Here is a 13,452-nt window from a genome sequence, read left to right on the forward strand (position 1 = left end):
GAAAGCTTTGGTGTTTCTTTGGGCTATTAAAGTGTTTGTTTATCATGCTGGTTTCTGGTTTCCCTTCGCCTATGAACCAGTTCTGCTTGTTGATTTACAGAAAGATAGAAACTGTGTGTGTGCACATGCATGTGTGTAATAGCTTTAGAGTTCAGACTGAGGCAGCTGTTCAAATGTTGCCTTTGAGTTTTTTGACTAGGTAGTGCTTTCAACATCAAAAAATATAAAAAAATATGTACAGTAAAATCTCACTCCTATTCTTGTCCTCTAACTACTTAATTCTCATGTACTCTGTTTCTAAGTTCTCATTTATCTTTCCAAAGAATCTTTATGCATATGCATGGGAACACACACACACATATCTGTACACGTAAACTCTGTACTGTCCACTGTTCTCAGTGCTTAGAATGGTGCTTGGCGTATAGTAAGCATCGTGAAATCTTTGTTAGATGAAAGCCAGAGTGTTTATACTTTCTATGTTTTCTAATATTCGCTGAGAAATACATATTTTGTTCTGTGAAGAAATGAACAATGTATAATGTTTTGCTTTTTGTGTTTTGTGTGTGTGTGTGTGTTTCTTTTTAGCCCCCTGTGCTGTCAGGAATCTCCAGGACTTGGCTCGTATTTACATTCGACGCACACTTAGAAATTTCATAAATGACGAGATGCAGGCCAAGGGGATTCCTCAGAGGGCTCCCCCCAAAAGGAAAAGAAAGAGAGTTAAACAGAGAATTAACACTTACGTATTTGTGGGTAATCAGCTTATTCCTCAGCCTCTAGACAGTGAGGAGGATGAAAAAATGGAAGAAGATAACAAAGAAGAGGAGGAGAAAGATCACAGTGAAGCCGTGAAGCCAGAGGAGCCACCTCAGAATTTACTGAGAGAAAAAATCATGAAGCTCCCCCTTCCTGAATCTTTAAAAGCTTACTTGACATATTTTAGAGAAAAATAACTTAGATCAAGAAGAAAGAATGCCTACTGATAATTCCTTTAGTCTTGAAAATGTAGCATTTGTTAGGAGTTAAAAGAGAGAATTCTTTCTTTCATCAGAGCAAATTATAGTGGAAAAAAGTATAACTTGTTTGTGTCTTAATAAAAATGATGTATTCAGTGATTAAAAAGAATCCCTTTTATAAAATATATTTTTCTTTAAATCTTAGAAAAATTACTGTTTTAAGTCAGAGTGACTCCAAGAGTGGAATGCAACAATAGTCAAGACTCTACTGTAAATCCTTTTCTGATTCCTTGCAGATTTGTAGTGGTGAGGGTTAGATTTAATTTTATAGAAGGTTAAATAACTGTTTAGCGTATATAATCTGATTTGAATCGCAGCTGTTTGCATATCTTCTATGGAAACTTTCTTCTCTAGTAAGGAAATCAAATGCTGTGTAGACCCACTTTTGTTGCAGTCACTATTGCTGAGTTGCTATAGATGTATTCCGGGCAATATATGAGTGCAATAACAATACAGATATTGAATAATTTAGCTTTAAAAAAAGTTTCATGGAATTCAACAGCACTGCTACTTTTGCTTTTGAATCTATTGCCAAAAGACATGAGGAAAAGATCTGCTTCTCTCATAGAGATTTTAAGAGCACATCAAGTGAATATTGAAGTAAGAAGTATATACTTAATACAACTCTTAATTTGTATGGACCCTTTACATTTTCAGTATTTAAAAATAATGAGGTTATCTTACTCTCTGGTGTTTTAGAAGACAGTTTTTTCTAGATTCTAAAATGTTGGCTTTAAAAAAAAATCCGTCGTCCTATACGACTATTGACAGCACAGACAGCGAGTGAATAAGCCTGAGTGACAGCCAGAGCAGATTTGGATAACGGGTACACTTCAGCAGACAGGACTTTTTGTTCATCTGAATATTTTGTCTTTGACAAGGCAGGGCTGAGCTAGCCTACACTTGCTTTGCAATTCATCTTTGTAGTATAGGAAATATTCACAGACATTGTATGTAGATGCCTTTTGCTTTGAAAATGCAGTTCAGAATCATAGTGTAATCTTTGGGACCTACGTTGTGCTCATTTAACTTCTTCCCATGTGTTTTTTTTGTTTGTTTCTTTGGGTAGAATTATAATAATTTTTATTTTTCGCTTAATATCACGTACTTAAACTATCCATCATTTGAATGTTAGTTATAGCTTATCAGTGATAAAACAGGTAGTAAATGCCATTATTGGTTTGTTTCTTTTCTTTCTACTAGGGCCTGAAAACAGTCATTCCTTGTTAAGAAAGTCTACAGTATAACATATTTACTACTTAGTGTTACATGGATTATATATTTTTGAAAAGGACAAATTTGAAAGTATCACTTATTACCACCAGCATCACTATTAAACAGTTGATCAAATATGCTTAAGGCAACCCAGTCAAGGTATAGGGAAAGGATTGTTATCTCTCTGCAAAGATTCAACTATTAGTAATATATAGATGGTTTCAAAAATCTCAGCTCTGGTAATTCCACACATCTAAAAGCAAGTGCTTAAAATATTCTAAACATGAATTATTCCAAGTAAATAAGGATATTTTAGTAGTGCGAAAGATAATTTCATGAAAGATATTTGTTTTATACCAGTGATTGGGGATATCGCCACAGTTTTTCATAGATGATTACTAACTGTTGATGCCCCATCTCATTTCTATCAAGGAAAAAAAATAGTTTCATACAATTGTCATCTGTTAGAAATGTTCATTTTCTTTTGAATTAAATGTTAGTTTTAGGAATTTAATCTTGAGTTCCTGGTGCCCATGTATTTTTTCCAGCATCCCCACCCTCCTTTGTTGTTGGAGCTGGTGTCCAGATATGTAAACATACATATTCTTAAATGATGATTTTACTATTCAAGGGAGAGATTTTGTTAAGGATATATTTGAAGATTGACTTTTCATATTGTCTTTCATTCTGTTGACCTTGACAAAGTGTACAGCAGATTTTCATGATCATTGCATATTTTTTGTCATTGATATGTACCTTTTGTGTTTTTAAATGCATTCATTTTACAGTTGTGGCTTAATAGACTTCAAATAAAGAAGTAGAAATAACTAATGAAATTTCAAGTGAAAGCCCTTTTATCGATTAATGGAAATATATTAGAATGATTAAGAATATTTTGGTTTGTGTTTATTTTTTAATGAATTCATGATTACTTAGGTATGGATAATTATGCTTTATAGATGAAGTAGCAAATAAAGACAGAGTAAAGTTAATTGAAAATGATGAGGAATATATTCATGGGATTTTACAGCCAGATAAAACAAAAGAAATAATCTAATCTAGTCTTTTATTTTTCAGAGAGAAAGTAGGCCTAGGGAAGTAGCATGATTTTCCTAAGTCGGACATCTAGTTGGAGATGCTTGAAATAGCATCCAGAAAGTGGTTAAGATTCGGCAGCTGGGGTTTGTTTCCAGTCAGGGAACCACACCCTCTGTTTCTCAGTTGTCATACTGTGGTGGCTGTGTGTTGCTGTGATGCTGAAAGCTACGCCACCAGTAATTCAAAACCCAGCAGGGTCACCCATGGTGGAGAGGTTTCAGTGGAGCTTCCAGACAAGACAGACTAGGAAGGACTTGGTCACCCACTTCCAAAAAATTGGCTGTGAAAACCCCATGAATACAGTGGAGCATTGTCTGAGATAACACTGGAAGGTGAGAGGATGGCACAAAAAGACCGAGCAGGGTTCTGTTCTGCTGCAAGGTTGCTAGGAGTGAGAATCGACTCCATTGCACTAACCACAATCTGATAAAACCCGAGAAACTATCAACGACCCAGAACTACCCAGGAGATAATTTGCCTGTACTGCTTGTTGGTCTATATATTTGGTTCTAGTATTAATAAAGAAAAATGTCATTAAAGTAGCGTACATAGTGGTTAAAATAAAATGCAAAATTGTAAGTGTTGGTTTCTAGCTGTTTGAGATGATAAAAGTGAAGCAAAACCTGTTAAATTATGGGAAGACTTGGAAAATTATTTTAAATAAACAGTTGCATATAATTAAGCATCATTCTCCAGTGCACTGGCTTTTCTTTTTCTCTTCTTTTTTAATTAGAAAAATCTCAATACACCTATGGATATATGCTGAGTTATGGTATTCAGTTTTCTGTATTTGGACATCTCATTTCCTTTTGACTATTGCCGCCTCTGAAGATTTAGGGTTTTTTAAAAATTTATTTTTAGAAAATATTCATTAGATAATGAAGGATATTTATAAGATATCTGCAAAGTACAAGGAATAATAATTCAAAAATAATTCAGTGTGCATGTAACTACACGTGTGTACCTACTACTAGGGTTGCCTACTAGCATTACTGTAACCTGTGTGCCGCTTCCCAATCTCATCTTAATCCCTACCTTCTCAGGGGTACCTCTTTTGTATTTATCAGAACTTTGCTTTTTGCTCTAGTTTTACCCATATGCTTGTATCTCTAAATAATATATTGTTTGGCTTCATACATGCTCAACTTGGTGTAAGTGGAATCATACTGTATGCATTCTTCTGCAGCTCACTTTTTTGCATTACCATTTGGAGATTGGTCCATGTTGTATATTATGTTAACATTCACAACTCACAGTTTAATTATTCATTCTGCTGTTGATGGACATTTGTTCTCTCAAATAGTTCAGTTGTGAACATTCTTCAACATGTCTTGTGGCTGTAGATGTGCACGAGTCTTCCTAGGGTGTATGTCTAGGAGTAGAAGTACTGGGTCATAGTATACGTTTACCTTCACTAGATGGTGCAAATTTGTTTCCCAAAATAGTGTCACAATATATGTTCCTTCCAGCAGTGTTTAAATGTTCTAATTATGCTATATCCTCACCTACATTTGATAGTGATTTTTGCCTATTGGGTAGTGTGAAGTGATATGGGCTTTGTTACTTGTTAAGGGGGTCTTGTATCTTTTCAAGTGTTTCTTGGTTTTCGGTTTTTTCTGTTAAGTGCCGGTTCATGTCTTGTAACATTAGGTAGTTTCTTTTTTAAAGAATTGGTTTCTAGGGTTTCCTTATGTAGTTTAGATATTAATCCATTGTCAGTTACACGTATTGCAGATAGTTCCAGGTAGTAAACATCTTTACTGTAGACATCTTTGCTGAAAGCTTTTTTTCTGAGTAACTAATTGGCTGTGGGGCTGTTTTGCCGTAAAAGATGAAATAACTGGGTGACAGGTGTTTTTTTTTTTTGCAGTTTGGTTTCATTTCTTCATTGATGAAGTTCTCGCAGTTACTCCCATTTTTATGTAATATAAATCTTAGCCCTTACAAGGGGCTATACATTGATGAGTAGACATGGTGGTGGTGGTCTTAAAATAGTTAGCATTTCTTCCAATTAGCCATATCTTACTGATGGCTTTATCGAGCTGACAGGTGGCTTTATCGAGCTGACAGGTGACGATGATTTGCCCCAAGAGTTGGTTTTTTATTCTGAAACACACTACATTGGAGGAGAAAAAGAGGCCAAGGGCCTCTTCTTCAAGGGAATAGATTTGAACCCACACAGAAGGAAGAAACCCGTAGAAGTGCTGAGTTAGGTACAATTCACACACAAAATAATCAGTTCTTGGTGCAGCATTGCCATGCATCTGCATACACACATTTTAAATGTTTTCAAATATTTTGTATTTTGCAAGAAAGTCTAATTTCGTTATTCATTTTTTCATGTTTCATTATGTCCTTTTAAATTAATGACCCTTTTTTTATTTTTCATGATTTTCTCTTTTACAGCAGAATTGCCTTTATGGCCAATTAGTGACGTGGCGAAAACGCTGGTGGCAAAGATGTCTGTGGCGAAACCAGCAGACACGCCTGCAAATATCTTTTCTCAGTTTGTGGCTGTTCTCATTCTGTTTGTGGCGTCTTTTGATGAACTGGCATTTTCAAGTGTAATTGTCAAATTCATCTTCGCACATGCGCAATCCCAAGGTCGTGAAAATACTAGCTTATATTTTCTTAGAAAAGTTGTGTGATTTTTGTCTTTCATGTTTACGTCTATAGTGTACCTGCTCTTGATCTTTGTGTCAGGTGGGAAATAATCTAGGTTCTTTGTTTTTTTTTGTTACTTTGTTGATCAATTGTTTCCGCACCATTTTTTGAAAAGTCCCTGTTTTTTCCTCTGATCTGCGGTGTTAACTTGTCTTAAATTTGTTTTCTTATGTTGGTGCTCTGTGTCTAGGCCTTCTGTTATTACTCGATTTATGGATCCCTATGCTAAAACTACACAGTTTTATTTTCTGTGTATTTACAATAATTCTTGATCTAGTAACATAAGTCCCTTCAACTTATATTTCAGGAGTTTCTTGGCTGCTTTTGGACCATTAGACTCTGATATGCATTTTAGAATCAGCTTCTTAGATTACACACACACAATTCTTTTGGGATTTCTTTGGCATCACATTGAATTTATAGATCATTTTATGGGAGAGTTAACATGTTTATGGTATGGAGTCTTACAGCCCATGAACATGGCACTTCTCTCCTTTTATTTAGATCTTATTACGTCTTAATAAAGGTGTACAATTTTGTCTCTAACATCTTTTGTTAGATTTATTTGTAGATATTTCATGTTTTTCAGTGCTGTTGTATTTATTAAAATTATATTTTGCTCCTTTTATTCATTTTTTTACATTACTGAAATCTAACACTGTCTTATGATCCTTCTAAGTTTTCTACATAGACAATCAAATCATCTTTAAATAAAGACAGTTTATATTTTCCTTTGGATTTTATTTTTTCATTTTGCCAGATGTGCTGGTTGGGGCCTCCAGTATAGTGCTGAGTAGAAGTGATGAACAAGAGAAGCCATATTTTTTGTTTTATTTCCCCTGTATGGTTGTTTTTAATAAATGGCTTGGTGTGTCTAAAAAGAATATATATTCTGCATTTCAGTGTAGTGTTCTATAAATGTCAGTTGAATCAAGTTTCTAATTGTATTGTTCAAATGGAATATTGTCTAAAGGTTTGTGTATGTGTGTGCTTACACCATCTATTAATTTCTGGCATAATCTCTCACTTTGATGATGGAATATCAATTCGTTCTTGTAGTTCTTTGAATTTTTGCTTTGTGTATTTTGATGTGATGATACTACATGATAGTACACTTCAGGTTTGCGATGTCTATTTGGTGATTTGAACCTTTAACATGTAGGAACCCTCTTCATAGTCTTGGAGTCCGAGTCTGTTTGGTCTAATGTTCATATAGCAGTTTTCTCTTGATTAGTAGTCACATAGTGTATCTTTTTCTATTTTTATTTTTGACCTTTGCTGTATCCTTATGTATTAGGTGTGTTTCTTATTAACAAAATATAGCGGAATTTCTTAAAAAACTTTTTTGACAATGTTTGAATTTTCCTTAAAGAATTCCATCCATTTACATTCATTATAAATATTACTACAAAATGATATTTTGTGCTATACATTTTTAAAAAAATTTTTTCATTCATTTATTCAACCAGTGTTTACAGAGTGATTGCTGTGAGCCTGGCACAGGGCATGCTGCTTCTCTCTTCTGCTTTTTTCTTTAAATTTATATTTTGGTTTTTTTATTGTGGTAACATTGGTTTATAACATCATATAAATTTCAGGTGTACATCATGTTCACCACACAAAAACTAATTACAATCCATCACTGCACACATGTGCCTAGTTACCCCTGTCACTCTCCTTCCTCCCCCTTTCCCTCTGGTAACTGCCAATCCAATCTCTGTCTCTATGTGATTATTCTTTTTGTCTTCTATTTATGAGTGAGATCATATGGTATTTGACTTTCTCCCTCTTGACTTACTTCGCTTACGATAATACCCTCAAGGTCCATTCATGTTGTCACAAATGGCCATATTTCATCCTTTTTTATGGCTGAGTAGTATACCATTGTGTATCTGTACCACGTCTTCTTTATCCATTTGTCCCTTGATGGGCACTTAGGTTGCTTCCAAGCCTTGGCTATTGTGAATAATCCTGCAATGAACGCAGGGGCGCATGTATCTTTACGCAAACGTGTTTTCGTGCTTTTTGGATAAATATCCAGCAGTGGGATACCTGGATCGTATGCTAGTTCTATTCTAATTTTTTGAGGCATCTCCATATTGTTTTCCATAGTGGCTGTACCAGTTTGCACTCCCGTCAGTGGTGTATGAGAGTTCCCTTCTCTCCACATCCTCTCCAACACTTGTTGTTTCCTGTCTTGGTAATTATAGCCATTTTGACGGGCGTGAGGTGATCTCTCCTTGTAGTTTTGATTTACGTTTCCCTGATAGTTGGTGATGTTGAACATCTTTTCATGTGCCTGTTGGCCATCTGTATATCTTCTTTGGAGAAATGTCTGTTCAGATCTTTTGTCCATTTTTTAATTGGATTGTTAGTTTTTTTGTTTGTTGAGATGTATGAGTTCTTTATATAATTTGGATATTAACCCCTTATCAGATATATGGTTTGCAAATATCTTCTCCCAGTTGTTAGGTTGTCTATTCGTTTTGTTGACGGTTTCCTTTGCTGTGCAGAAGCTTTTTAGTTTGATGTAGTCCCATTGGTTTACTTTTTCTATTGTTTCTCTTGCCTGGACAGACATGGTACTTGAAAATATGTTGCTAAGACTGATGTTGAAGAGCGTACTTCCTATGTTTTCTTCTAGAAGTTTCATGGTTTAGGTCTTCCATTTAAGTCTTTAATCCATTTTGAGTTAATTTTTGTGTATGGTGTAAGATAATGGTCTACTTTCATTCTTTTGCATGTGGCTGTCCAGTTTTCCCACCACCATTTATTGAAGAGACTTTGCTTTCTCTGTGATATGTTCTCGGCTCCCTTGTCAAAAATTAGCTGTCCATAGATGTTTGGGTTTATTTCTGGGCTCTCGATTCTGTTCCGTTGATCTGTGTGTCTCTTTTTGTGCCAGGACCATGCTGTTTTGATTACTATAGTTTCTAGTATATTTTGCAGTCAGAGAGTGTGATACCTCCAGGTTTGTTCTTTTTTCTTAGGATTGTTTTGGCTATTTGGGATCTTTTGTTGTTCCATATAAACTTTGGGATTCTTTGTCTTATTTCTGTGAAAAATGTTGTTGGAACTTTGATAGGGATTGCATTGAATCTGTAGATAGCCTTAGGAAGTATGGACATTTTAACTATGTTAATTCTTCCAATCCAAGAGCATGGAATATCTTTCCATTTCTTTGTGTTTTCTTTGATTTCATTCAACAATGTTTTATGGTTTTCAGTGTACAGGTCTTTCACCTTTTTGGTTAAATTTATTCCTGGGTATTTTATTCTTTATGTTGCAATTGTAAATGGGATTGTATTCTTAATTTCTCTTTCTGCTACTTTGTTGTTAGTGTATAGAAATGCAACAAATTTTTATATGTTGATTTTGTATCCCCCAGCTTTACCATATTCATTTATTATTCCTAAAAGTTTTTTGGTGGATTCTTTAGGGTTTTCTGTGTATAAAATCATGTCATCTGCAAATAGTGACAGTTTCATTTCTTCCTTTCCAATTTGGATCCCTTTTATTTCTTTTTCTTGCCTGATTGCTCTGGGTTAGGACTTCCAATACTATGTAAATAAGAATGGTGAAAGTGGCCATCCTTGTCTGGTTCCTGTTCTTAGAGGGATAGCTTTCAGTGTTTCACCATTGAGAATGATATCAGCTGTGGGTTTGTCATATATGGCCTTTATTATGTGGAGGTACTTTTCTTCTATACCCATTTTATTCAGGGATGCCATATCTTGTCGAATGCTTTCTCTGAGTCTATTGAGATGACTATGTGGTTTTTATTCTTCATTTTGTCAATGTGGTGTATCACATTGATTGATTTGCAGATGTTGAACCATCCCTACATCCCTGGAATAAATCCCACTTGATCATGGTGTATGATCTTTTTAATGTGTTGTTGTATTCAATATGCTAGTATTTTGTTGAGGATTTTTGCATTGATGATTATCAGTGATATTGGCCTGTAATTTTCTTTTTCTGTGTTGCCCTTGTCTGGTTTTGGTATTAGGGTAATATTGGCTTTGTAGAATGAATTAGGCAGCTAACTCAGGGGAAGAGCTTCCCCTGCTCTTCAGTTTTTTGAAAGAGTTAGAGAAGGATAGGTATTAAGTCTTCCTTGAATGTTTGGTAGAATTCACCAGGGAAGCCATCTGGTCCTGGACTTTTATTTTTTGGGAGGTTTTTGATTACTGTTTCAATCTCCTTACTGGTGATTCGTCTATTCAAATTCTCTGTTTCTTCTTGATTCAGTTTTGGAAGGTTGTATGATTCTAAGAATTGATCCATTTCTTCTAGGTTATCCAGTTTGTTGGCATATAGCTTTTCGTAGTATTCTCTTATAATCTTTTGTATATCTGAGGTGTCCGTGGTAATTTCTCCTCTGTCAATTCTGATTTTACTTATTTGAGCCTTCTCTCTTTTATTCTTGGTGAGTCTAACTAAAAGTTTGTCTATTTTGTTTATCTTTTCAGAGAACCAGCTCTTAGTGTCATTGATTTTTTTTTCTGTGTTTTTTTAAGTCCCTATTTCATTTATTTCCACTCTGGTTTTTATTATTTCCTTCCTTCTACTGGTTTTGGGCTTTGTTCGTTCTTCTTTTTCCAGTTCCTTTAGGTGCACTGTTAGATTGTTTATTTGAGGTTTTTCTTGTTTGTTGAGATAGGCCTGTATTGCTATAAACTTCCCTCTTAGAACCGCTTTTGCTGTTTCCCATAAATTTTGGCATGTCGTATTTTCATTTATTTCCAGATGTTTTTTGATTTCTTCATTGACCCAATCATTGTTCAGTAGCATTTTGTATGGTTTCGACATTTTTGGCTTTTTAAAATTTCTTCCTGTAGTTGATTTCTAGTTTCATACCATTGTGGTCAGAAAAGATGCTTGGTATTATTTCAGTCTTCTTAAATTTATTGAGACTTGTTTTGTGGCCTCGTATGTGATCTGTCCTGGAGAATGTTCCATCTGCATTTGAAAAGAGTGTGCATTCTGCAGTTTGGGGATGGAATATAAGAATGTACTAATTCCTTCTGGTCTAATGTGTCATTTTAGGCCAGTGTTTCCCTTTTGATTTTCTGCTTGGATGATCTGTCCATTGGTAGTAAGTGGAGTCTTCAAGTCCGCTACTATTATTGTGTTGCTGTCTATTTCTCCTTTTATGTCTGTTAATAGTTACTTTACGTACTTAGGTATTCCTATGTTGGGTGCATAGACATTTACAAGTCTTACATCCTCTTGTTGGATTGTTCCCTTGATCATTATGTAGTGCCCTTCTTTGTCTCTTGTTACAGTTTTGTTTTAAAGTCTGTTTTCTCTGAGATAAGTATTTCTACCCCACCTTTCTTTTCATTGCCATTTGCGCGCAGTATCTTTTCCCATCCCTTCACTTTCAGTTTGTGTCTTGAGGTCTGAAGTGTGTCTCTTGTATGCAGCATATACATGGGTCTTGTTTTGTTATCCAGTCGGCCACCCTGTGACTTTTGATTGGAGCATTTAGTTCATTGACATTTAAAGTAGCTATTGATAAGAATGTACTTATGGCCATTTTGTAACTTTTTTTCTGGATGTTTTAGTAGTTCTTCTCTGTTCCTTTCTTCTCTTACTCTCTTCCCTTGTGGTTTGATGGCTTTCTTTAGTATTATGTTTAGGTTCCTTTCTCTTAACTTTTGTATTTATTATACGTTTCTGGTTTGTGATTATCATGAGGTTCATATATACTAACCTACTTATATAGCAATCTATATTAAGTTGATGGTCTCTTTAGTTTGACCTCTTTCTAAAAGCTCTACTCTTTTACTCTCCTCCTCCCACATTTTATGTTTTTGGTATGGTATCTAACCTCTTTTTGTTTGTGTATCTGTTACCCTCTTAACATAGAAATAGATAATTTTAGTACTTTTGTCTTTTGACCTTCCTATTACCTTCATAGGTGATTGATTTACTACCTTTACTCTATATTTGCCTTTACCAGTGATGTTGTTGCTTTTTTTTTAAATGATTTTCTTCCTATTTGTGGTCTTCTCTTTTCCATTTAAATAAGCCCCTTTAGCGTTTCTTGTAAGGCTGGTTTCTTGGTGATAAACTCCTTTAGTTTTTGCTTGTCTGGGAAACCCCTTATCTCTCCTTCCATTCTGAGTGATAACCTTGCCGGGGTAGAGTATTCTTGCCTGTAAGTTTTTTCCTTTCAGCACTTTAAATATATCGTGCCACTCTCTTCTAGCCTGTAAGGTTTCTGTGAGAAGTCAGCTGATAGCCTTATGGGGTTTCCTTTGTATGTAACTTGTTGTCTTTCTGTTGCAGCTTTTAGAATTCTCTCTTTATCTTTAATTCTTGACATTTTAATTATGATGTGTCTTGGTGTGGGCCTCCTTGGGTTTATCTTGTTTGGGGCTTTCTGTGCTTCCTGTACTTGGGTGTCTGTTTCCTTCCTTAGGTTAGGGAAGTTTTCAGCTATTATTTCTTCAAATAGATTCTCTACCCCTTTGTCTCTCTCTTCTTCTGGGACACCTATTAACACGGATGTTAGTGCACTTGATGTTGTCTCAGAGGTCCCTTAGACTGTTCTCGTTCTTTTTAATTCTTTTTTCATTTATCTATTCAGCTGTGTGATTTCTTCTAGTCTTTCTTCCAGCTGCCTGATCTGTTCTTCTGTGTCATCTACTCTGCTATTGAGACCCTCTAGTGAATTTTTCATTTCCAGTATTCTTCATTTCTGATTGGTTCTTTTTTATATTTTCCAATTCTTTAAGTTCTCACTGAGTTCCTCCATTCTTCTCCCAAAATCAGTGAGCATCCTTATAACTTTTAGTTTGTACTCTTTCTCAGGTACATTAGAAATGTACTATTTCATTTAGTTCTTTTTCTGGGGTTTTGTCCTGTTCCCTTACTTGGAATGTATTCCTTTGCCTCCTCATTTTGCCTCTTTCTCTGTGCTTATATCTATGTATTAGGTAGGTCAGCTACGTCTCCTGATCTTGGAGAGGTGGCCTTATGTAAGAGATGCCTTATGAGGCCCAGCAGTGTGCTTCCCTCTCATCATCAGTTCCAAATGTTCCAGGAGTGACCCCTGTGTGGGTATGTGTGTCCTTCGGTTGTGGCAGGGTTGCTCTTACTGTAGGTGCTCAGGAAGGCTAGGCTGTCCCCTTGGCTGGCTGGTTGTAATGCTCAGCTATGTGTGGCTGCTACAGACCCTTCAGTCACTTTATTGGGCATGGGGAGCCCCAGCACAGTTGGCTGTAAGGTCTAATAGCACATTCCTGTTGCAGTTTTTCTGGGTTAAGTGCGTAGGTCCCCAGCATGACGAGTTGCAAGGCTCAGGGGCTTACAATTGCTGTAGGCCTCCAGCCTGCAAGGCTCTTGTCAGCTCTCTCAGGATTGCAGCTGAGTGGGGCCGACCCCAGACATGGGAGCACCCAATTATTTCAGGCTTTGGAAGGTGGGGCTGATCCCCTATGTGGCTTCT

General features: G+C 35.8%; 1 protein-coding gene across 6 annotated transcripts in view; it reads left to right on the plus strand.

Annotated features, from left to right (window-relative positions):
• Positions 1 to 4,017, plus strand: part of PCMTD1 (protein-L-isoaspartate (D-aspartate) O-methyltransferase domain containing 1) — a 74,658-nt gene extending 70,641 nt beyond the window's left edge. For all 6 annotated transcript variants that reach the window (XM_014791526.2, XM_014791525.2, XM_004435691.3 and 3 more), the window contains one exon: positions 586 to 4,017. In XM_014791526.2, the coding sequence (XP_014647012.1) occupies positions 586 to 953 (368 nt within the window). In that variant the 3' untranslated portion in view covers positions 954 to 4,017. The remainder of the gene's footprint in view (positions 1 to 585) is intronic.
• The last annotated feature ends 9,435 nt before the right edge of the window (positions 4,018 to 13,452 follow it).

This window comes from Ceratotherium simum, chromosome 31 (genome assembly GCF_057802395.1).
Source record: "Ceratotherium simum simum isolate JZ-2026a chromosome 31, ASM5780239v1, whole genome shotgun sequence".
In the NCBI taxonomy this organism is placed as follows: domain Eukaryota; kingdom Metazoa; phylum Chordata; class Mammalia; order Perissodactyla; family Rhinocerotidae; genus Ceratotherium; species Ceratotherium simum.